This window comes from Marmota monax, unplaced genomic scaffold (assembly GCF_021218885.2).
Source record: "Marmota monax isolate L192 unplaced genomic scaffold, Marmota_monax_Labrador192_F-V1.1 WCK01_AAM20220418_F8-fsc00038, whole genome shotgun sequence".
NCBI lineage: Eukaryota > Metazoa > Chordata > Mammalia > Rodentia > Sciuridae > Marmota > Marmota monax.
Genome location: NW_026692498.1, coordinates 8,390,139 through 8,411,139, shown reverse-complemented (window position 1 = coordinate 8,411,139; position 21,001 = coordinate 8,390,139). Strand labels below are relative to the sequence as shown.

General features: G+C 56.0%; 2 protein-coding genes across 4 annotated transcripts in view; one reads left to right on the top strand and one right to left on the bottom strand.

The window, feature by feature from the left end:
• Positions 1 to 2,522: 2,522 nt before the first annotated feature.
• Otub1 (OTU deubiquitinase, ubiquitin aldehyde binding 1) lies at positions 2,523 to 11,281 on the top strand. 2 transcript variants are annotated; one of them, XM_046445415.2, is made up of 7 exons: positions 2,523 to 2,646; positions 4,509 to 4,570; positions 4,821 to 4,919; positions 9,415 to 9,533; positions 9,754 to 9,838; positions 9,965 to 10,138; positions 10,279 to 11,281. In XM_046445415.2, the coding sequence occupies exons 1-7, from the start codon at positions 2,589 to 2,591 to the stop codon at positions 10,474 to 10,476; spliced, it is 795 nt and encodes a 264-aa protein (XP_046301371.1). In that variant the 5' UTR covers positions 2,523 to 2,588; the 3' UTR covers positions 10,477 to 11,281. The 2 variants fall into 2 exon arrangements, with proteins under 2 accessions (XP_046301371.1, XP_046301370.1); XM_046445414.2 differs by having other exon boundaries at positions 2,524 to 2,646; positions 9,944 to 10,138.
• A 144-nt stretch (positions 11,282 to 11,425) lies between these two features.
• Macrod1 (mono-ADP ribosylhydrolase 1) overlaps positions 11,426 to 21,001 on the bottom strand; it is a 138,672-nt gene continuing 129,096 nt past the window's right edge. Inside the window, exons 5-11 of one of the 2 annotated variants that reach the window (XM_046445413.2) lie at positions 13,271 to 13,387; positions 12,686 to 12,807; positions 12,550 to 12,580; positions 12,301 to 12,374; positions 11,889 to 11,970; positions 11,748 to 11,783; positions 11,426 to 11,594 (exon numbers count right to left, since the gene is read on the bottom strand). In XM_046445413.2, coding sequence (XP_046301369.1) covers positions 11,779 to 11,783; positions 11,889 to 11,970; positions 12,301 to 12,374; positions 12,550 to 12,580; positions 12,686 to 12,807; positions 13,271 to 13,387 — 431 coding nt within the window. In that variant the 3' untranslated portion in view covers positions 11,426 to 11,594; positions 11,748 to 11,778. The remainder of the gene's footprint in view (positions 11,595 to 11,747; positions 11,784 to 11,888; positions 11,971 to 12,300; positions 12,375 to 12,549; positions 12,581 to 12,685; positions 12,808 to 13,270; positions 13,388 to 21,001) is intronic. The other variant, XM_046445412.2, reaches the window with a different exon arrangement.

The following is a 21,001-nucleotide window of genomic DNA, read 5'->3' as shown; positions in this document are numbered from 1 at the left end:
AGGCAGGAAGATTGAAAGTTTGAGGCCAGTCTGGGTAACACAGTGAGACCCTGCCAAGAAAGGAATAAAATAAAACAGAACAAATAACAGCTGGATAAAAATTGACCTGGAGGGGCTGAGGTTATGGCTCAGTGGTAGAGTGCTTGCCTAGCATGTGTGAGGCACTGGATTTGATTCTCAGCACCACATATAAATTAATAAATAAACAAAGGTCTATCAACAATTTTTTTTTTTTTAAATTGACTTCCTGGAGCTGGATTAAGAGTCAAAGCTTCCCTTTGGCCATATCTTTTCCATTCTATCTGACAAAATGGGGAGGGTTGAACACTAGAAGTAAGAGAGCACCCACAATTTGCAGCCACTGTGCACCCTAAGGGTACAGGTCTATTCTTGATATCCCATGGCATTTATTTGGTATTGGCAGCCGGGGCTTAACCAGCACTGAACCATACACGGAGAGCAGATGTTCCCTGTCCTGATTGTTAGGCCTCCCCTCACCATGGGCTGCCTAGTCCAGGAAAGGGAGGCTGGTTTCAAGATTTTTACAAAGTTCGCCTGCTGTGGTGGTGTATACCTATAATTCCAGCTACTTGGAGGATTCCAAGGTCAAGGCCAGCTTAGCGAGACTCTGTGTCAGAATAAAAATTTAAAAAGGCCTGGGTATGTAGCTCAGTGATAGAGCACTTGCCTAGCATATGCAAGACCCTTGGTTCAATCTCCAGTAACACACACACACCCACAATTGAATAGAAATCAGGTCTTTGTCATAGGCTGTCTTTGCCCATCACTTACTAATACACATTCTGTCCTACTCGAAGATCTCATTAGCAGTTATGGATTTCATTGTTAAGTGGGGGGAAGGAATGAACAGTTGATAGTTACAGGGTCCAAATTTGGTGGACCTTTTGTTTTCTCAAGTTTGGAAGCAACCCAAAGACCCAATGACTCAATAAATGGTCATTTGTAATGGTGCTGGGCTACAGATTTGGTGTTTGTAGTTATTGCTGTGAAAAAGCCAATGTTGGACTGTGTGGGAAACCCAGGCAGCAGCTGCACCTGCTCCAGTGCTGGCAGTAACTAATGATAACATTCGGGCCTATTCCATGCCTGTCCTTTCATGAACCAAGGGATCTGATGTGGCTCAGGCATAGCTTTCTTGAGAGCTAAAGGACCACTGCCATAAAAAGGGCCCTCCACAGTGAAGATGGGAATCACAGCTCCAGACCAACCTCTTTTTTTAAAAAAAATATTTATTTGGTTTTCAATGGACCTTTATTTATTTATTTTTGTTTATATGCAGTGTTGAGACTCAAACCCAGTGCTAGGCAAGCGCTTTACCACTGAGCCACAACTCCAGCCCCCACTGACTAATCTCTTAACAGCATCATTGGAATCCATGACTTTGCCATTTAAATTATAATTTAATGGTAATTTTTTAAAATTTTTAAATAGTTCACAGGCAATTTTAAGAAAATGTGCAAAAGGATCCTGTGTACTGTTTACCCGGTTCTCCCCCACTGGTAGGTAACATTAGAAAACTATGATAAAGCACACCCCAGGACATTGACCTTGACACAAAGTATGGAGTATTTCCATCTCCACAGGTTCCTTTCCCTTTTGCAGACACATGCATTCCTCCATACCCGCTTGCAACCATTGTTTTCCTTTTCTATTAGGTCCTTGGTTTGTTTTATTTATAATTATTTTGCATTGCTAGGAAAGTGCTCCACCATTAAGCCACATCCCCAGTCTAACTTCTTGCTTTCACTTATTTTTTGCAATACTGGGAATTGAACCCAGGGGGCCCTCTACTACCGAACTGTATTCCCAGCCCTTTTTAAATTTTGAGACAGGACCTGGTTAAGTTGCTGAGGCTGGCCTCAAACTTGTGATCCTCCTGCTTCAGCATCCCAAATAACTGGAATTACAGGCATGCGCCCCGACGCTGGGATAACTTCTTGCTTTTAAAATGACCCTGCTTTCTCCCAACCAGGACACGAAGATCAAAGTTAGGTTCCAGGCTTTTGCCTTGACACCAAAGGAGATGTTCTCTCTGTCGGAAGCAGGTCACCATGGCCGACTAAAGTACAGGCTCGGTGGGGAGGGGCAAGGTGCCAAGAGGCCGGGGCCGAGGGGCGTCACGATGTTGGCACCACTTCCTGTCTCCTCGTGGGATGCTCCGCACTGCAGCTACAATCGCAGAATCCCACAGCAGGAATGTTGCTTTCGGTGATTTTAATTTCATTGTCCTACTTATCTCAACTCAATCCGAGTTTCGAACTCCAGAAACAGAAAACAGAGTTGACTCCAGAAAGCTCTTATCACCCCTGGGACCTTTAGGAAGCTGGGAATTTGGAACCAAGCAAGTGTGCAGGGTGGAGGTGCGGGCCGGGCGGACCCGACTCTCACAGGGACCTCGGCCCGCACGCCTGAAGCCGCCAGAGCCCTGGACGCCATAGGTTGACAACCGCGGCGAGGAGCTCGTTGCTAGGGGCGTTGCCGAGGAGGGGCCACGAGGAGGGGCCCACTTCCGGGGGGGAGGACAACTGGTAACCCGGAAGCGGTCGGCAGTGCGGCGCTGTTTAAAGATGGCGGCGGAGGAGCCTCAGCAGCAGAAGCAGGAGCCGCTGGGCAGCGACTCCGAAGGTACACACCGAGGGAGGGATGTCCATCACGGGCTAGCCGCGGGCGAGGCCCTGCCGACTGTTCTCAAGGAGGTCGAGGAAGCAAGGCTGCCGGGGGCGAAGCGCGCGGACGGCCCCTTCCTCCGCTGCCTCCCCTCCCCCTCACAATGGAAGGAGCCGACGCCGCGACCCCCGGCCGGGCGGGGCCGACCGAGGCCCGCGGCTCTTTTCCCTCGCGCACGCTTGGGGCGGGGCCTGCGCCGTCCCGCCCTCCGCCCAGCCCCTCGGCTCCCGGCACCGACTCCTGGGCTCGAGCCTCTGGGCCCCGAGCCTCTATGCCCGGGTCTTCGCAGTCGGCTCGAGGCCTAGGTCGGGGCCGAGCCTTCCGTCCTCTCTAGAGCAGCCCGCGTCTGGAGGCGCGTAGTGACGCTGGGCTGCAGACCACGAAGGACCAGGCTGGCCGTGCAGGCTGGCGCGGGGCTGCGGGTGTCTGCCCCTGGGGCTTCGGGCAGCTTTCTCCCTAGAGCCCCCTCTTCTGGCCTTTCGGACTTCTTCTGCCTGCGTAGGCATTGTTTTCTTAGACCCTGGAGGATTTAGGACTTTCCAAAAACAGCCACACCCTCTCCTTTTCTACCCAGAAGTTGGGCCCCTGTGGCCGAGTAGGTCACAAGGGTGTGTGAGGGACAGCTCTGCTCTGGGGCATGGGCCTGGCCCAGCTAAGAACCTGGGATGAGCTGGTCCAAAAGGATTGACCTTAAATGTCATTCAGTGCATACTCAAACCCCACTCCACCTGCACACTTGAGGAACTGAGAACTGGCAAACCCAGGCCCCCAGAAGGGCTTTGTTCAGGATCACCTATAGTAACATATATGTATAGATCACATAAGGCAGAGTCAAAACTAGAATTTGGGTCTCCTTGCCCTTTCCCAATGGCTACTTAGAGTGGGGTCCCCATAATAGACCTGTTCAACCCTTGGATGACTCCACAGCACTCTTAGGTACCACCTGCTATGGTGAATACCATAATATTATATTTGGAGGAAGGTGATAGTGTTAGCCCTATTTCACAGGTGAGTAAAGGGCTCAGTAGTGAACTGGTAGAGGAGAAATGTTGTGAACAGCTTAGACTAGAATCATAAATATGGATTTGACCACAGCTTTTTACTATTGGGCAGATTATTCACCTTTGCACAGTTGTTTTGTTATTTGTAAAATGGGCACCCTTAAGGATACCTAGGCTAGCAGGAAGAAGAAGAGTGTGATAGGTAAAGAGCAGGCTCACAGAAAGCTCCCATCTAGCTCAGGACTCCACCTCCTCATCTTACTTTCCCCAAGAGGCCTCTCCACGCCAGAGCACTCCCTGTCTGCTGGGAAGTGATGTTAGAAAGCAGGGAGGAAGCTGGTGTCATCAGGAAGAGTGAATCTTGTGGGGAATGATTTCTTTTCTCCCTTATTTTTTAATTCTAATTCTTTGGCAGTGCTGGGATTGGATCCAGAACCTCACACATGCTAGGCAAATGCAAGCTCTATGCTCCCATCTTTTTTTTTTTTTTGAGATAGGGTCTTATTATTTTGGCCAGGGTGGTCTCAAATTCCTGGGCTCAAGTGATCCTCCTGCTTCAGCCTCCCCAGTAGCTCGAACCAAAGGTGTGTCCTATCATGCCTAGCTATCCTCTCAATTTAAAGATGAGGAAATGAAAGCCCAGAAGGGGAAGGACATTGCCAAGATTACACAGTGGGGTGGAGCAGGGTGTAAGACACTTGCTTCCAGATTTTAAACCTGCTTCTCTGCTCCTGGGCTGTGCTTGTTCCTGGCCCAACAACCTGCAGCGGAGATGCCAGGACCTATAGTAATCCTTTTTTTTTTTTCCCCCTTTTCTAGGCGTTAACTGTCTGGCCTATGATGAAGCCATCATGGCGCAACAGGACCGAATTCAGCAAGAGGTGAGGGGCTAACGAGGATGGGAGGGAGTGGCTGGTGACCCCATCATGTGGATGAATAGACTAGGCCTGAGTCTGTTCTCTATCTGTACTTCAGAATCCCATTCCTTTCTAGGCTGTGGTGGATGCTTTTATGGGGGGTTACCGTACCACTGGGTTATCAGCCTAGCTCCCCTTTTGTAGGTGTTCTGGTTGTTAGGCGTGGGTCACTGCATCTCCATGCCACAGCATGATGGGTTCCTGCCTTCTGCAGATTGCTGTGCAGAACCCTCTGGTGTCGGAGCGGCTGGAGCTCTCTGTCCTGTACAAGGAGTATGCTGAGGATGACAACATCTACCAACAGAAGATCAAGGTGGGAGCCTGGCTGGAGGGGGCAGGAGGGTGCCTGCTTCAGTCATGCTCCTTGCTCAGCCTGGTCTCTGAGAGGATAGGGTATTGAGGAACACCTGTCAGTGCTAGTGTGTGCATGCTCTGGACTCAAAAAGATAATTCTTCAAATCCACACTGCCACTTGGCAGCTATCTCCTTGGCAGGTCCTCCGTATCTTTGTACATGACTGTCTTCATTTGTAAAATAGGGATAGTGAGGGCTGGCAAAGTGCTTGCCTTGCACGCACAAAGCTGTGGGTTCCATCCCCAGTTCCAAAAAAGAAAAGGAAAAAAAAATAGTGTGATAGTGAAAGCATCTACTTGTAGGGTGGTTTTGAGGTAGAGGGAGGTGTTGCTCTGTGGGGCCAAGTGCAGGCTGGGCAGGAGCCAGCCATCTTCATGCCCACTGAGGGGCTGACCAGGCTGGTGCTGAGCAGGGCAGGAGGGCTGCATAGGGATGTGCCCCACTGCCCACCTCCTGGACATTTGTGGAGAGTGGGCAGTGGTAGAGAAGCAGGGCCACAGGCTTCTACACAGGGCCCTGCAGCATCACTCAAAATAGGCAAGCTGCTTTACCACCCACCTTGGTTGAAGTGTGAGAGTGGGTGTGTAAACAGCATTTAGTAGGCTCAGCACAGAGTTGGTAAATGTTACTCTTCTCACGCTCCCCAAAGATCAGAGATGCTTAGACCCTTCCACCTGGAGAAGGCGCCTGGCAGAGGCCAGGCAGGTATGATTGAAGCTGGTGAACATTGAAGGCACCATGGTTCACAAGCTGCCAGACTGTGACAGGGAGTATTCGGACTGTCACTCCACTGTTGCCAGAGAAGCCAGAAATAATGAAATCTCCTGACTTCTAACAGTTGGCAGCTAATTCAGACTTTAAATGTGTGGGGCTGGGGTATTGCTCAGTGCTGGAGTATTTGCCTAGGATGTGTATATGTGTGAGACCTTAGGTTATGTCCCTAGCACCAAAAAAAGTAGGTCAAATAACCTACCTGAGGGCCAGATCCATCTGTGTGTGGTCTGAGATCTGCTTATACATTTTGCTCAGGGTGTCTGTAGTTTCCCCAAGAGGCCTGTGGGGAGATGCAGGCATTGCCTTAGGAGGCCAGTACACCTGGGTTCTTCTTGTGACCTCTGCACTCCATCTGTGTGGCCTTGGGCAATGCACTGAACTTGGAGCTTCCATTATTTGCTTATCTCTGGCTGGAGGGAGATGATTCTGATCAGATGCTGGTCAAGTCAGTGCTACTGCCCAGTGAGGCTGGGAAGCAGTAGGCTCCTCTTCTCCTATGTCGTGGGTAAGTGGAGTGCTGTCCCCATTTCCTGGCCTACCTGCCATACTAGGCCACTATGGTAAGGACAGGATGGTCCTTGGATTCTTCCCACTGAGTCATTCAGCAAATGTTTTGAATGTCCAGAGCCAGCTATCCACAGGAATGCACCTTAACTTCCCATTCTGATACCCCATTCTGTGTGTTTTGGCCAAGACCACCTTTTCTCCATGGGCAGAGAGACAAGGTGGTAACAGAAGTGCCCATGTGGACCTGGGTGCAGACTTGGTTCCTCTGCAGAATGGGCCTGTGGGAGGAGTCCAGGATGATGATCATGAGCACTCAGCAGAGGGCTTGGCACTGTGTGTGCGTGTAGGCAGGGGGTGCTTCAAGGAGGCTTTTGCAGTAAAACCTGCAGCAGGCCAGAGTGACTTAGACCCAGGTGGTCCGGGTAAGCAGTGAGAATGGTTGGCTAGAGATGCAGTGAGGGAAGAATCTGAAGGATCTGCTGTAGGTGGAGATAGGTGAGGGAGAAGTGAGCAGAGCCACAAGGCTGGAGTGATTGAGGTGGGGGGGCCTAGGCGAGGAGCAGGTTGGTGTGAGGTTGAGACAGACTTGTTGGTTGATGCCAGTTAGACAATTCAGAGAGGTGTTGGGGAGCTGGGCACAGTGGCTTATGCCTGTAATCCCAGTGACTTGGGAGGCTGAGGCAGGAGAATTGCAAGTTGGAGGCCAGCCTTGGCAACTTAGTGAGACCCTGTTCCAAAAATAAATAAATAAATGAATGAATGAGACAGAAAGGGCTGGGGACTGGGGTTGTGGCTCAGTGGTAGAGTGCATACCTAGCATGCATGAGGCACTGGGTTCAATCCTCAACAGCATATAAAAATAAAGATATTATGGCAACCTAAAAAAGGACTGGGTTGTAGCTTAGTGGTAAAGCACCCTGGTTCAATCCCCAGTACCAAAAAAAAGAAAGTGAAGCCAGGGGCAGAAGTGGAGCTGGTGGGTAAAGATTGACGTTTGGGACTGCTTGGATTGTCAACACTGATGTCACCCAGCAAATGTAAAGAGTTGAAAGGTGGAAGCCATCCCAGGGCATCACCAGGCATTCCTATGGCCCTTTTCTGGCAGGTGCTACGTGTGTCTTGAGGAAGGGCACTACAGGTTTGTTGGAAGCCCCGCCCTTCAGAGTGCAGAGGGATGAGGGGCGGCCTGTAGGGAGGAGAGGGTGCAGAGTCCCCCAGCCAGGTAGGGGAAGTGCCCATGTGGAGGGCATTGTGTGGAGGTAGTGCTGGGAGGGGCCAGTCTGGGGAGGGCCAGATTTGATCCTCCAAACTAGGAGGGCTTTTGTGACATTGGCTGGAGCAAAGTCCTCTCACAGAAAGGTGAGCTGACTGAGCAGGGACAATGCTATGAGTAGTTTTGCTGCAGAGGAGCCAAGACAAGAGTGATGGCTGGAGAGCAGTCTGAAGTCAAAAGAGATTTTGCTTTTTTTTTTCTTTCTTTTTGGAAACAGCGATTGAACCCAGAGGTGCTCAACCATTGAGCCACATCCCCTGCCTGTTTTTTATTTTTAATTTTGAGTCAGGGTCTTGCTAAATTGCTTAGAGCCTGGCTGTATTGCTGAGGCTGGCCATGAATTTGTGATCCTCCTGTCTGGGATTACAGACATACATTTTAGTTTTGTTTTTGGTATCAAGGATAGAACCTGGGGGCGGTTTAACCCCTAAGTCACACCTCCAGCCCATTTGATATTTTATTTAGAGATAGGGCCTTGCTAAGTTGCTTAGAGCCTCACTAAGTTGCTGAGGCTGGCTTTGAACTTGTGATCCTCCTGCCTTAGCCTCTTGAGCTGTTGGGATTATAGGAGTGTGCCCCTATTCTCAGCTTGAGATTTTGCTTTTTTAAAGCAAGACATAACTAGATGTTTTCTGCTGATGGGTCTAAACTTGTTGGGAGAGATGATTTGATGCAGGAGGAGAGAGGACTTCCTGGAACAATGTCCTTGAGCACTAGAGAGGGAACAGGCTTGTGTGGAGTGGAGGGGCAGTTCAGGTAGCAGTTAGGACTGAGGGACAGATGGGAGAGATCAGGAGAGAAGGCAGTGGGTACACTGTGGTGGCTGAGGAGGTTCTCAGTTTAAAAATGACTGAGGTGGGGGGAGAGAGTACTCAAGCAGGGGAGCAAGGCCTGTTGGTTAGGAAGCACTGGTAGCCACTGTGGTGGGGAAGTATAAGAGAAGTCTCTCTCCCTTTGGGGAAGAAAGTGGAAAAGTTGAATGGAAGCCAGTTGCCGAGGCTTGGGAGGCTGAGACAGGAGAATTGGGAGTTAAAAGCCAGCCTCAGCAATTTAGTAAAGCCCTAAGCAACTCAGCAAGACTCTGTCTCTAAATAAAATTCAAAAAAGGGCTGGGGATGTGGCTCAGTGGTTGAGTGCCCCTGGATTCAATTCCCGTTGCCAAAAAAAAGGCTGACTGGAGATGGTACCTGTGAGTAGGCAGGTAGAAGCTAGAAATAGACAAGGAAGGTTGTTTAAACCCCAGAGGACTGTGGAAAGGCTTCGGTGGGAAAACTGTTTTCAATTGGGCTGAGCTGGACTGTGCCGCGGGCTTTGGACACCTGGCTGGGGCGTGGTACTTGCCACTGCACCCCTGCCCTGATCTGCTTACCCTGAAGGTCTCTTGGATGAAAGACTGGAAAAGTTGCGTTATCAAAGACAGATTCACTCTCCTGCACGTTAATGTTTTAATTTTATCATATGTGTGTGCCCGCATGTTGCTGGGGATGGAACCCAGGGCCTTGCATCTGCCAGGCAAGAGCTCTACCTCTGAGCTGCACACAGTCCCTCGCCTTTTTTTTCCTTTCCTGGTGCTGGGGATCAAACCCAGGGTATCACAAATGCTAGGTAAGCACTGACCTTGTGCATTTTTATAAACAAACAATGCTGTAGCCCAGCTGTATGGCCTGGCCAGTGGCTGGCAGCAGTTTTCGCCACCCAGGCAGCTAGTTTGTACATAAGAGCACAGCTTCCTGAGTCACTGGGCAGTGATTCCCTTCATCCATTCTGCAGCCTGGAGTGGCTTCTTGGAGCTTAGTTGCCATCTGCTGTGTTGTTACCTTTGTTGGGGCCATTTCTTGGGCTAGCCCTAGTCTGGGCAAATGTTGAGGGGTCAGGTGGGGGGGGGGCTGCCTCTCTGCAGGACCTGCACAAAAAGTACTCATACATCCGGAAGACCAGGCCTGATGGCAACTGCTTCTATCGAGCTTTTGGATTCTCCCACTTGGAGGCACTGCTGGATGACAGCAAGGAATTGCAGCGGTGAGGAGGGTGGCGCATGGGCATCAGAGGGCAAGGCTTGTGGGCACCTTCTTCCCTCCTGAGGGATAGGAGGATGGTTCCACCTTAGACCAGGAGGTTGGCTGGACTCCTGCTGGGGGCTTCCCTTTGATCTGGGTTGAGGGTGGCCTGTCTGAGGCTGGACAGTGTGGGCTGGGCCCCTGCTTTGCTGGCTGAGGAGCTCTTCCGCTCCTACCCACAGGTTCAAGGCTGTGTCTGCCAAGAGCAAAGAGGACTTGGTGTCACAGGGCTTCACTGAGTTCACAATTGAGGATTTCCACAATACGGTGAGCTCTGCACCTGTCTCAAGCTGAGCCAAGATGGAGGGTGGTTGGGTGGGGTTGACCCCCTCCTCCTCCCTCACCTTGCCCTTTGTCCCTCCATGGGGGCAGTTCATGGACCTGATCGAGCAGGTGGAGAAGCAGACCTCAGTAGCTGACCTCCTGGCCTCCTTCAACGACCAGAGCACCTCGGACTACCTTGTGGTCTACTTGCGGCTGCTCACCTCAGGCTACCTGCAGCGGGAGAGCAAGTTCTTTGAGCACTTCATCGAGGGTGGGCGGACTGTCAAGGAGTTCTGTCAGCAGGTGCCAAGCCCCCTCCCACTGGGGACCATCCCTTGTCTGTTGCCCCAGGGTGGCAGGTGCCAAGGGGGTGGGAGTGCACTAGGGCCCACGGGTCCTGGGGAAGGGTGCTGGGAAGGGCCTGACCAGTACCTGTGCTGCAGGAGGTGGAGCCCATGTGCAAGGAGAGTGACCACATCCACATCATCGCACTGGCGCAGGCCCTTAGCGTGTCCATCCAGGTGGAGTACATGGACCGTGGTGAGGGTGGCACCACCAACCCGCACGTCTTCCCTGAGGGCTCTGAGCCCAAGGTCTACCTTCTCTACCGGCCTGGACACTACGATATCCTCTACAAATAGGGCTGGCTGGCCTGCCGCTGCCCTGCCTGCCTCCCCCTCTGCCAGGCGCTAGACATGTACAGAGGTTTTTTTTGTGGTTGTAAATGGTCATATTTCACTCCCTCCCTTTTCCTGTCACACAATCTTCCACGTTTTATTAAAGGGGATGCTGGTGGCAAGCTGCGTGTGTGCGTGTCCCTGCTGCTGCCTGCCGACTGGCTGCTGTGTGTCTGGCTGCCCCGCTTCCCTCAGGTGGGTCCCCCAGTTTTCTACCTGTCCAACCCCAAGCTTTCTCACCAGGAGCAGTTTTGAGGGGGCTAGGCCTCCTGGGGGACCCTCCTGGTTGCTTGGAATTGTGCTCTCTAAGGCCTCCCCCTTCCCCCTTCCCCTTCCACACTTCAGTTGTGGATATTTCTCTGGGAGTTGCCTAGGTCTCTGGCTTCCACCTTGCTGTCCTGGCCAGGGCCCCAGACCCCAGCCTTGTGCCCTCCACCAGGGATCTGCATGACTGGAGAGTCCTGGGCAGAGAGGGCTCACAGGATGGGACTGGCCCAGGCCAGGTGGTGGAGGGGGCACCAGCCTGCTGCGGGAGGAGTGGCCTTCAGTCCTCAGGTCTAGGCAGGGCTTGCCAGTTCCCCACTCTTCCCCACCTCTAGGCCCCCTGCCTGCGCCTGCTTTGCACCCTCTTTGCTTGGGCCAGTGTCTGCATTGCCTGCCTTTTGCCTTTGCTTCTCTTCTTCACCCACCCCAGCACATGTGGGGTCTCAGCCCCAGGCTGTGAGCTCCTTGGGGGCAGGCCCTCAATAAATGTGAAGTGCTGCTGCCACCTTCGCTGTCCAGCCTGTGCCTCCACACCCGCCTGGCTCACCAAGAGCTCTTGCCAGTCCCTATAAGCCAAAGCGCCTGACTGAGGCTCCATTTTGGGTTGGCTTCCCATGCTCCAGCCCCAGAACAGTCAGAGCTCAGACACTGGGAGCTGAAATAGTCATTTTATTAAGAGGCTCCTTAGGGGCAGGGGGCTGGGAGCGGGGTGGGGTGTGGAGCTGAAGGAAAGAACAGCATGGCCTTGCCCAGGCCCAGACCGCAGGCTTCAGCTACCTCTCAGAGCTGGGAGCGAGGTCCTGCAGGCCCAGACAGGTCTAAAGGCAGAGCAGAGAGGTCAAGGAGCTGAGGGCTTGCAATCGCCCTGGCTTCCCCTCCTCCCTACCTGGGGGTGAGCCCAGTAGAGGCTGAGCAGGTGTTAGTGATAGGTTAGTGTGTAGGGCAGCCTTAAGGGGCCAGGCCCTGCTTACCAGTCCTGCTCAGGCTGGGCTGCGGGGAGCCTCAGGCTGGAAGGCAGAGGACAGTGAGAGCCCAGCCCAGAGCCGAGAGGGGAGGGGCAGGGCTGGCCGTGGGGTGGGCGCCTTTGGGTTGGGGCAGCGCGGGGCACGTACCCACGGGGAAGTAGTGGGGCAGAAGCTGCCGGTAGATGTTCTCGTCCTTCTCAAGGAATACGCAGATGATCAGCCGATCCACCTGCGTCAAAGGGGTTGTTCAGCCTGTCTTATTGCTCGGGCCCCCATAGGTTTTTACCTGCCTTGCTCTGGGGGGGGGGGGGTCCCCTCCTCTGGCCCTGACTTTAGAGCTCACACTGAGCCTTCTATAGAAAGGGCTTGGGGTTGTGCTCCCGCCACTCCCTTCTCGCTGCTACCCATGAAGAAACAGGCCTCAGAGAGGGCTGGCACGACCCGATTGGCCCTATGCTCAGCACCCTTGCTCCCGGCGCGATGACCAATGTGGGGCTGGTGAGCCGGGCGGTGTTGTGGATAGCGCCCGCCACCTCACTCCACGGGGCCCAGGCCCCACCTTGTCTTTGTGCTGCTCCAGCCACTCGCGCAGCGCCGCCAATACTACTTCGGCCGCCGCCTCATTGGGGTAGCCTGGGGGCGGGGCGGGGCGGAGCGGGGCAGGTGAGTCCAGGTTCTGGCCCGCCCCGCCCCCTGTGCCTGGGCACGCCCACGCCCCGCCCCCTGTGTCTAGGCCCGCCCGCTCCCCGCCGCGCCCTGCGTGTGGGAGTCCACTTCCCACTCCCCACTTCTTCCAGACCCCACTCACCAAACACGCCGGTGGAAATGCAAGGGAACGCCTGGGACGGGGGAGAGAGGGGATGGGGACATCATCACTCTGCACCCCACTTCCTGCCAGCCTCCTCCCGCGGGCCGCCCCCGTTCCGCCGCTTGGTGACCCTCACCACCGAGCGGAGCCGGTGCTCCAGCAGCAGATCGAGGCTACTAAGGTAGCAGCTGCGGAGCTCCTCAGCCTGGTTGGCGCTGGGCTCCCCGTGGGCAATGGGCCCCACCGTGTGGATGACGTCTGCAGGGGGCAACAGGGTCAGCCGGGCCGGGGTCTCCGCTCAGACCAGAGCTCGCGCATTCCCCCTGCTGGCCTGGGTTGTAGGGGGGCAGGAAACAGCCTTCTCTGCCCAAATTCTGAGACTCCCAGAGGACCCCACCCTTGTGGGCACATGGGTAGGGTCCGAGTCCACACGTGCGCGCTGACCCGCAAGCCCATAGCTCAGTGTCGCGTCACGCCCATGTCTGTGTGAACCCCCACTGAGACCTGGGCGCTGAGTGGGGAAGATGCCTCCCCCTCCCTTCAGGCCCTGCTGTTCCCCAGCTCATCCCTATCTGCTGCCTGGGATGCTGGAGAAAGGGTCAGGCCCTGGCACTTGAGGTTAAGAAGTGCCCCCTGCGGCTGGGAGGCCGCACCCCCTCATGCTCACTTCCACACAGGTGCCCTGGCTGCGCCCCACGGCTGTGGCCTGTCAGGGACTCACACTTGGCCGGCAGTCGATAGCCACTGGTGATCTTGGCCTTGCCGGTATCGCAGTGCTGCAGGGTCCGGCACTCGTCGGTGAGCAGGGGTCCGGCGGCCCGGTGAATGCAACCGTCCACTGCGGGGGAGGAGGGAGTGAGCTGTGCGGCTCCCCGCGTCCCTGAGGCGGTCAGGCGTGGCTGACCCCCTTTACAGAGAAGGCTGAGTTCCGTGGCTGAATACTCCCAAGCCCAAGCCCAAGAATCCCTTCCCTCGGCTTTGCTAAGACTTCAGACACCGCGCCTTTCCCCGACAGCCTCTGTCCGCTCGCTTCGTCCCGCCGGGAGGTGTTTGTTTCACATCTGGGGAGACCCAGGTGTCCAGTGTGGTTGCAGCTGGGCTCAGCGGGAAGAGCGCGGGGCGACCGGCAGGGGGCGCGCCCCGCCCACCTGCTCTTCCGGCCGCGCCGGAGGGGCTCGGGCAGGCCGGGCCCCTCACAGCAGAGCCCCCGCTACCCCGAAGCTCGCACTTTCTTGTCTGCCCTGCGCGAACCTCCAACCAGTCGCCGCCACCGACAGGCCTAAACGTCGGATCCTGCCTCAAAGCCCATCGCCCCAGGCGACGCCCCTCGGGGCTGTATCAAACTCTAGGGCCCACTTTACAAATGAAGAAACCGAGGCCATCTAATTACAAGTGGCAGATCCAACCAGGGGTCTGAGCTTGGGTCCTTCTTCACCGCGCGGGGGTAAACCGGGCGGCGGCTTCCAAGCCACGTGCAGGTGTCTTAGAGCTCGCAACCCTCCTGCTGCCTAAAGAACCAGCAGCCATCAGCTTAATTGGGGCTTAATTGGGACCAGGCCAGGGATTGTTTATTCGAAGGTGGCTCCAGGGCCTTTGGAGCCACCCTGGGGACCCGGGCCCAGATAAACAACTCCGGAGCAGCGGGAGGCCAGGAGGAGTCCTCCAGCAGCCCACCCTGGTGAATTCCGCCAGGAGGAGTCCTCCAGCAGCCCACCCTGGTGAATTCCAGGCTGGCGCCTCATGGCTGCCAGACTGTCGAGTCCCTTCCTTCTATCTGGAAATTAGGGCCAGTGAAACACCTTCAGGAAAAGAGAAGAATGTAACACATCTTTGCCGTCTGATTGCACCCCAGGCCAGGATCCGAAGCTCCTCCAACACCAGGCGCCTTATGCTCCCAGTGCCTGGCATCAAGAAAGGACCATAATTTCCCCCATTTTACAGACACACAAACCAAGGCTACTTCCTCCTGTCGCTCCATCCCTCAAAGTCTTGGCACAGTTCCAGGGACACCAGCTGGACTAGACCCCTCTTTTTTCTGCTGTTTCTCTTGTGCCCTGTGGGGTCCAATTAAACCTAATTTTACAACCTCTCTCAGAGCCGGCACCAGGTGATTTCCCAGAGGTGGGTGTGGGTGGGACAGGGGTTGAAGAACACTGGGAGTGGCTCAGGACTGGTCTTTCCAGCCCCCTCCTCTCCTTTGGGGGAATAAAGACAGCAGCAGCCTCAGGGAGGAGGCAGTGAAACCCACCCAGGCCCTGGGAGCAGGTGCTGCAGAGCAGGGCAGAGCAAGTCTGCTCTGGGTGAGAGCACATCATGGGCCACAGCAGGGGCCAGGGGGCTGGGCAGCCTGAGAGTTTAAATACCCCCTCTGTGAGCCACAGCTGTGTGACCCAGGGCACATCACTCAGCCTGTCTGGGTCCAATAGCAGTACCCACTTCATGGTGGGTGTTGGAAGAATAGTTAATTCTTTTTTTTTTTTTCCTACAGATTTTAGGATCAAATCCAGGGCCTTGTGCATGCTAGGCAAGCACTCTTCTGCTGAGCTACATCCAGAGCCCCAAGTGAGCTGGTTCTTATAACATGCTTCAGCCAGGACTTGGCATAAGCAGAAGTGAGTTTGGCTGGCTCTTATTATGACAGTATGACAAATGTGGCATGTTCAGGGAATGTGTGTACACCAGAGGTAGGTGTGCACAGGTGACCATGGAGTGTCGGGTCTTGACCAGCTCCAGTGGTCTCAGCCTCCTGGCACCCAGCTGCTAGTCTCCGGGGGCTAACTGCCCTGCAGGTGACCTTGGCTGGCTGTGGGAGCTGTGCGGAAGTGGAGCTCGATGAGATCTGTGTCTCAGAGACTTAATGTTTCCTGCAGAAGTGGACAGGCCTGCAGCCAGGCCCTTGGGACTGACCTGGGGGCACAAGGCAGGAGGGAGAGGGTTGGAGGTGGTACTAGCAGATGCTTTGGGCTGCAGTCCCTCCAGCAACTTCTAGAACAAGGCTAGGCACCCACAGGAGGGGTTCCCCTAAAGCAAAGATAGGAGACAGGCCTAGGATACCACCTCTGCTCCACACCCCCAAGCAGGACAGAGCCCCGACTGAGCCACCTCTCCTGCCCAGCCCCTCCCTGTTCACCCAGCAGCCTTCCTGCTCTCCCACCCAAGTGCAGAGGGGAACCCAGCCCTCTTGTCTTTGGCCACAGGCCCAAAGGGCCCACTCCCCTCTACACTACCAGCAGCCCTAGCTTCTGGCCCCCAGGACTCACCCTGGCTCTTACCTTGGCATTGGCTGAGACTTTCTGGGATCCTGTACAAGGGAGGTGTCCTTCCTTCCTGCCAGGCCAGCCCCTGAGCAGCTGGGAAAGCCCTGGCCCCTGGGGCTGTCTGGTGGGAGGTGAGGTGTCCCTAATTCACTGGTGAACCAACCCTTCTGCTCTCAAGACCCCTGCCACCAAAAACCCCTCAAAACTTTCAGCTCAACCTTTCCTGGGGAGATTGTTGAGCCCACTTGGGGGCGAGGACTTTCTTCAAGTATCTGTCCACCAGGTCTAGCTTTCCTCCAGTTGTGGCACCAGCAGATGCCCCTGAGGCCTACTCTGCCCCTCCTGTTGGCCCCTCCTGCTGCCTCCACCCCTCTGCCCCCACCATAGAACCCCAGGCCTTCCACACACTAGGCAAGAGCCCTACCACTAAGCCACGCCCCATCCCCTATTTTATTTATTTTGAGACAACCTCTCCCTAAGTTGCCCAGGCTGGCCTCCAGCTTGTGATTCTCCTGCCTCAGCCTCCGGAGTAGCTGGGCATATAGGCCCTGCCCTGGCTTCAGCTGGCTCCTTCCAGCCCGCCTGCGGCCCAGGCCAGGCGCTGGCTTGTTTGAGCCTCCAGGTCCTTGGGAGGCACTGCCATTTTTTCTGATTTTGGTAGAAGACACTGAGGGCCAGAGAGAGACCTGGCATTGTCACAGCCAGAGGTTGGGTCGCTGTAATTTGGTACCCTACTTCCTCTAGGACCACTAGATGTCTGTCCCTCTTACCACTGGGCCCCTGCCCTGGCTGGCTGGCCTGGGGTTGCCCCACTTCATTGTAGACCTTCAAGGTGGCCCTGCCCTCATCTGCAGCCCCCTCCCAATCAAGGGACTTCTTTGGGGGACCCTCACCTTTCTCCACTGCCCGACTTCCCCTGCATGGTTGCCCACCACCTCCATCCTGCGGGCTCTCGGCCTCCAGGGCCCCCACTTGGCTCCCCATCCTTCCCTGCCAGGGAGGGGGAGGGGGCAGGGCGGGGCAGGCAGGCTCCAGAGGGGTCACCGCCAAGGCGCTGAGGATGAGTTGGCGGCTATTTAGGGTGCTGTAATATTCATGAAGGGAAGATTAGATATTTAAATTTATTCAGCAATAAATGCGTCTCAGTGGGGGAGCATTCCTCATGCTAAACAAACAAGCAAGGAGGGGCTAATTAATTATTTACAGGAACACAGGAGCCTGTGGCCTGGGGAATAAGGGGGGCAGCCATACCCTGCCAACGGGCAGGACACCCTGGCCAGCCCTCCACGGCCATTCCGCCTTCACCACCCTGTGGATCTGGCCCCAGGTACCCCTTCAGGAGTCTTCATCCCAGAAATCCTGCCACAAGATTGCCAATGACTTTAGGCAAGAACCTGGGCCTTGAGAGTCACGGGAAGCAGTGACATTCTGGGAGGTGGCTGAGGGACAAAGCCTAAAGGCCAGAGGGGTGTAGCAACTTGCCCAGGGTCTCACAGTAAGAGGCAGAGCAAAAGCTAAGACTAACCTCCATTTTACAGAAGAAGAGACAAAGGCTCAGAGGGGCAAAGCCACCTTCTCAGAGTCACATAGCAAAGCAGGGGTCCTAAGGTCTTTCCTGGGCTCTTGTGGGCCCAGAGAACAGGAAAGACAGCAGAGAGGACAGGTCCTCAAGGTCAACAGATCATGGCCTGCCTCCCCAGGGCCCAAGTCTCCCAGACTCTGCAATGAGCTCACTGGGGCCCAGTGGGGGCCCTGCTTCCAGTGACAGAGCAGCCCCAGCCCCGGGGGACCCATGGGCGGGGAGCCTCCCAGCGCTAGTCCCTCTCCGGCTCTTCCACCTCCCCACTGGCCACGCCTCAGTTCCTAGTCTCCATAGCAAGGCCCTCCTCCCTGGCGGGGCACCCAGGAGGAGAGGCCTACAGTGCCTGGTACTTGGTCACATTGTCACTCTTTCTACAGAGGGTGAGACCGAGAGCCGCAGTCGCAGGCCTTAGGCAAGCGTCTGCTGGCCCTCCAAGCCCTCAGGGCCTCCGAGACTCAGGAGCAGGCTGCACTGCGGGGTGGAGAGGTCCCTGGGAAAGACCTGTGCAAGGCTCCTGGCTGGGCCTCTGCAGCCTGGGCCTGGCAGGAGGGGCTGCCGAGGTAGCGGCCTGGGCAGAGCCCGGGGAGGGGCACCTCCCAGCCCAGGAAGGCACAGAGGTCTGGGGCTGGGGGCCGCCTGGGGACCTGGGGCGGCGCACACTGTGGCCCACCCTGTGGCCCACCCATGGCCCCCGCAGCAGGTCTGAGCCTCCCTCTTGGAAGAAGGAAACAGGGAACACCAGGCTGGAAGGGGCCAGGCCCCGCAGGGCAGATGGGAAATGGCCTCCCCAGGAGGGTACCCGAGGATCTGGGGCAGAAGTCTGGGCTGCTGATTCTCAGCTTCCCCGCAGGGGGCAGGCCATGAAGCCTGGATAAATGACCACCGAAGGCCTTGTCCCCTCTTCTCTTCGGCCACCCAGACTCTCCAGTTGTGGCCTCTGTTCACTTCCTCGGGAGCAGGGACTGAGAGGATGCACTTGTCAGACCATCCTCTGGTCGCTCAGTCAGTCAACAAACCTGCACCAGCCCCAGCTCTGTGCTGGCAGGGGCTCGGTCCAGGGTGGGAGCAGGGCCCACTTCGCCAGGCCCCGCCCTCGAGGTGCCACCAGGGTGGGCACCCCAGGGAGAAGATGGATGGACGACAGTTCCACGATGTGATCTGAAATTCATTACGGGGTGAGATCAGCTCCTTAAATGGGGATTTGAAAACATTAGGGCTTCATTATGTACACAACGGCCGTGCTTCATTCATCATGCAAAAATCACTCCCGGTATTAAAAGTCCCCGTGGCAGCTGCATGCAGGGGCTTGGTGGCATCTCGCCTACTGGGGGCAGGGCACGAGCCCCATGGGCCTGCCTGGCCTACGCTGTGGCCGTGGAGAAGGGCCAGAGTCCCTGCTAGGGGAACGGTCCCCATCCCTTACCCAGGTGGGGGAGGGAGCGCAGCTCCAGGGACCCGGTGCCTCAGCTTCCTCATCTGCCAAAGGAGGTGCCAATGGCGTATCCCCCTCGGCACTGGGCTGAGGGCACAAGAGTGCGCGGAGAGGCCCGGCCGGGGCCTGTGGTCCGTGCAGTGAGCGCGTAGGAGGCGCAGTCACCCTTAGCACCGTCGTCAGCATGGGCTGCAGTCAGGCAGGTGCAGGAGGCTGCAGGCTGTCCCTGGGGAAGGGCACCTCAGCCCCCTGCTCAGCAAAGCATGCCAGGCCTCCCCTGTGCCTGTGGCCGCCCTGTGCAGGCCCAGTTCCAGGGAGGGGACGTCCAGCTGTGACGTCACCAGTACTGGGACGGGGGCAGGCACAGGAGGGAAGCAGGGGGCAGAAAGGGGTGGGGAGAGGCTTTCAGCAGAGGCCTGAAACTGGGACTGAGGGACACAGGGAGGAGAGGTGGAGGCCCTTGGACCAGGGGCCCGGAGGGGAGGGCCCGGTCTGCAGGTGAGAATTCTGGGAAAAACTCTAATGCTATGGCCTTTTTTTTTTCTTGGTACAAGGCTTTGAACCCAGGGGTGCTTAACCACTGAGCCAGGTCCCCAGCCCTTTATCTATTTATTTATTTAATTTTGAGGCAGGGTCTTGCTAAGTGGCTTAGGGCCTTACTGAGTTGCTGAGGCTGGCTTTGAACTCAGGATCCTCCTGCCTCAGCCTCTCAAGCCACTGGGATTACAAGCATGAGCCACAGCGGGCACAGTGGGCCCTTGTGGGGGGGAGGGGGAGTTGCGATGGCCTCTGGGCCTTCCCCTCTGTGCTGAACACAGCCACCCCTACCCTTCCCAGACAGCCGCAGCCTGCACTCCCACCAACCCGGCCAGGGGCTGGACTGGCTGGTGGAGCCCTGGGCCACCTGCTTCTTCCGAGCCCAGGACGGCCAGGGAGGGTGCAGTGCACAGCCTGGTCTTGAGAGCACCAAGAGGGCCCACAGGGCCACAGAGGCCGCATTATCTATCTCACTGAGCCAGGCCGCAGCTCATCAGCGCGGCCCAAGCTGAACCTCTTCCTGGAGGCCACAGGAAGCCATCGCAGCTCAGCAGCAGGGCTGGCAAGATAGTGTGGGCAGGGGCGGCGGGCCGAGTGACAGGCAGCCCTTGCTTGGGGTCTGAATGCTTACACACCTCACTAATCTTGTCCATGAACAGAGAATGGGGGGGATATGACAGGGAGAAAGAGGAGGAGCAAGAGAGGAGGAGAAACAGTTTGAGAGACAAATGGGAGCAACCAAGGCAGAGGAAAGGCAGCAGAGAATACCTGAGACGGACAGAGAAGAGCAATAAAGAATGACTGAAGCCACGCGGGGCACACGCCTGCATCCCAGTGGCTTAGGAGGCTGAGGCAGGAGGACCAGAAGTTTGAGACCAGCCTCAGCAACTTAGTGAGACCCTGTCCCAAAATAAAAAATTAGGGGACTGGGGTTGTGGCTCAATGGTAGAGTGCTCACCTAGCATGCATGAGGCACTGGGTTCAATCCTCAGCACCACGTAAAAATAAATAAAGGTATTACGTCCATCTATAACTAAAAAAAAAGGACTAAAGGCCTGGGGGTATAGCTCAGTGTGACAGAGAGAGAGAGGGAGAGGGAGCCAGAGAGAGCAGAGGGAAACGGTGCAGCCCTCGTCCCCAGGTTGTGGGTATGAGGAGGGCAGAGGAGGGGGAGTGGGCAGGGCACCTGGGCACAGCCTGGCCAGAGGCAAATCTGTGCTGAGCACTGCCTGCCCTGTGCATGCCTGTAGGTGGCCCCATGGCAGGAGTCAGGTAGTTCCTGAACAACCACACAGACAAACATCTGAACATCAAGGCCCTAGAACACCAGCCACAACAGGCACAGGTGACCATACCCCAGTGTCAAGGACAATGCCAGGAGGCCCCATTAAGTAGAGCTGAGGCTTGGCCAGACAGGCTACCCCAACACAGAGCAGGTGACAGCTGGACAGGATGGACAGCAGAGGGGTTCTCAGGCAGCAGCATGTGCAAAGGCCCAGTGCCAGCTGAAGGCTATGAGGGAGGCCCAGCCACCATGCTTCTCCCAGGCATGAGGACCCTTGGGGCCAGGTTCACAGGACACACAGGGATGTGCGACAAGGGCCTAGGAGCCGGGATGAGCACAGTCGTTAGGCAGGGGCGCGG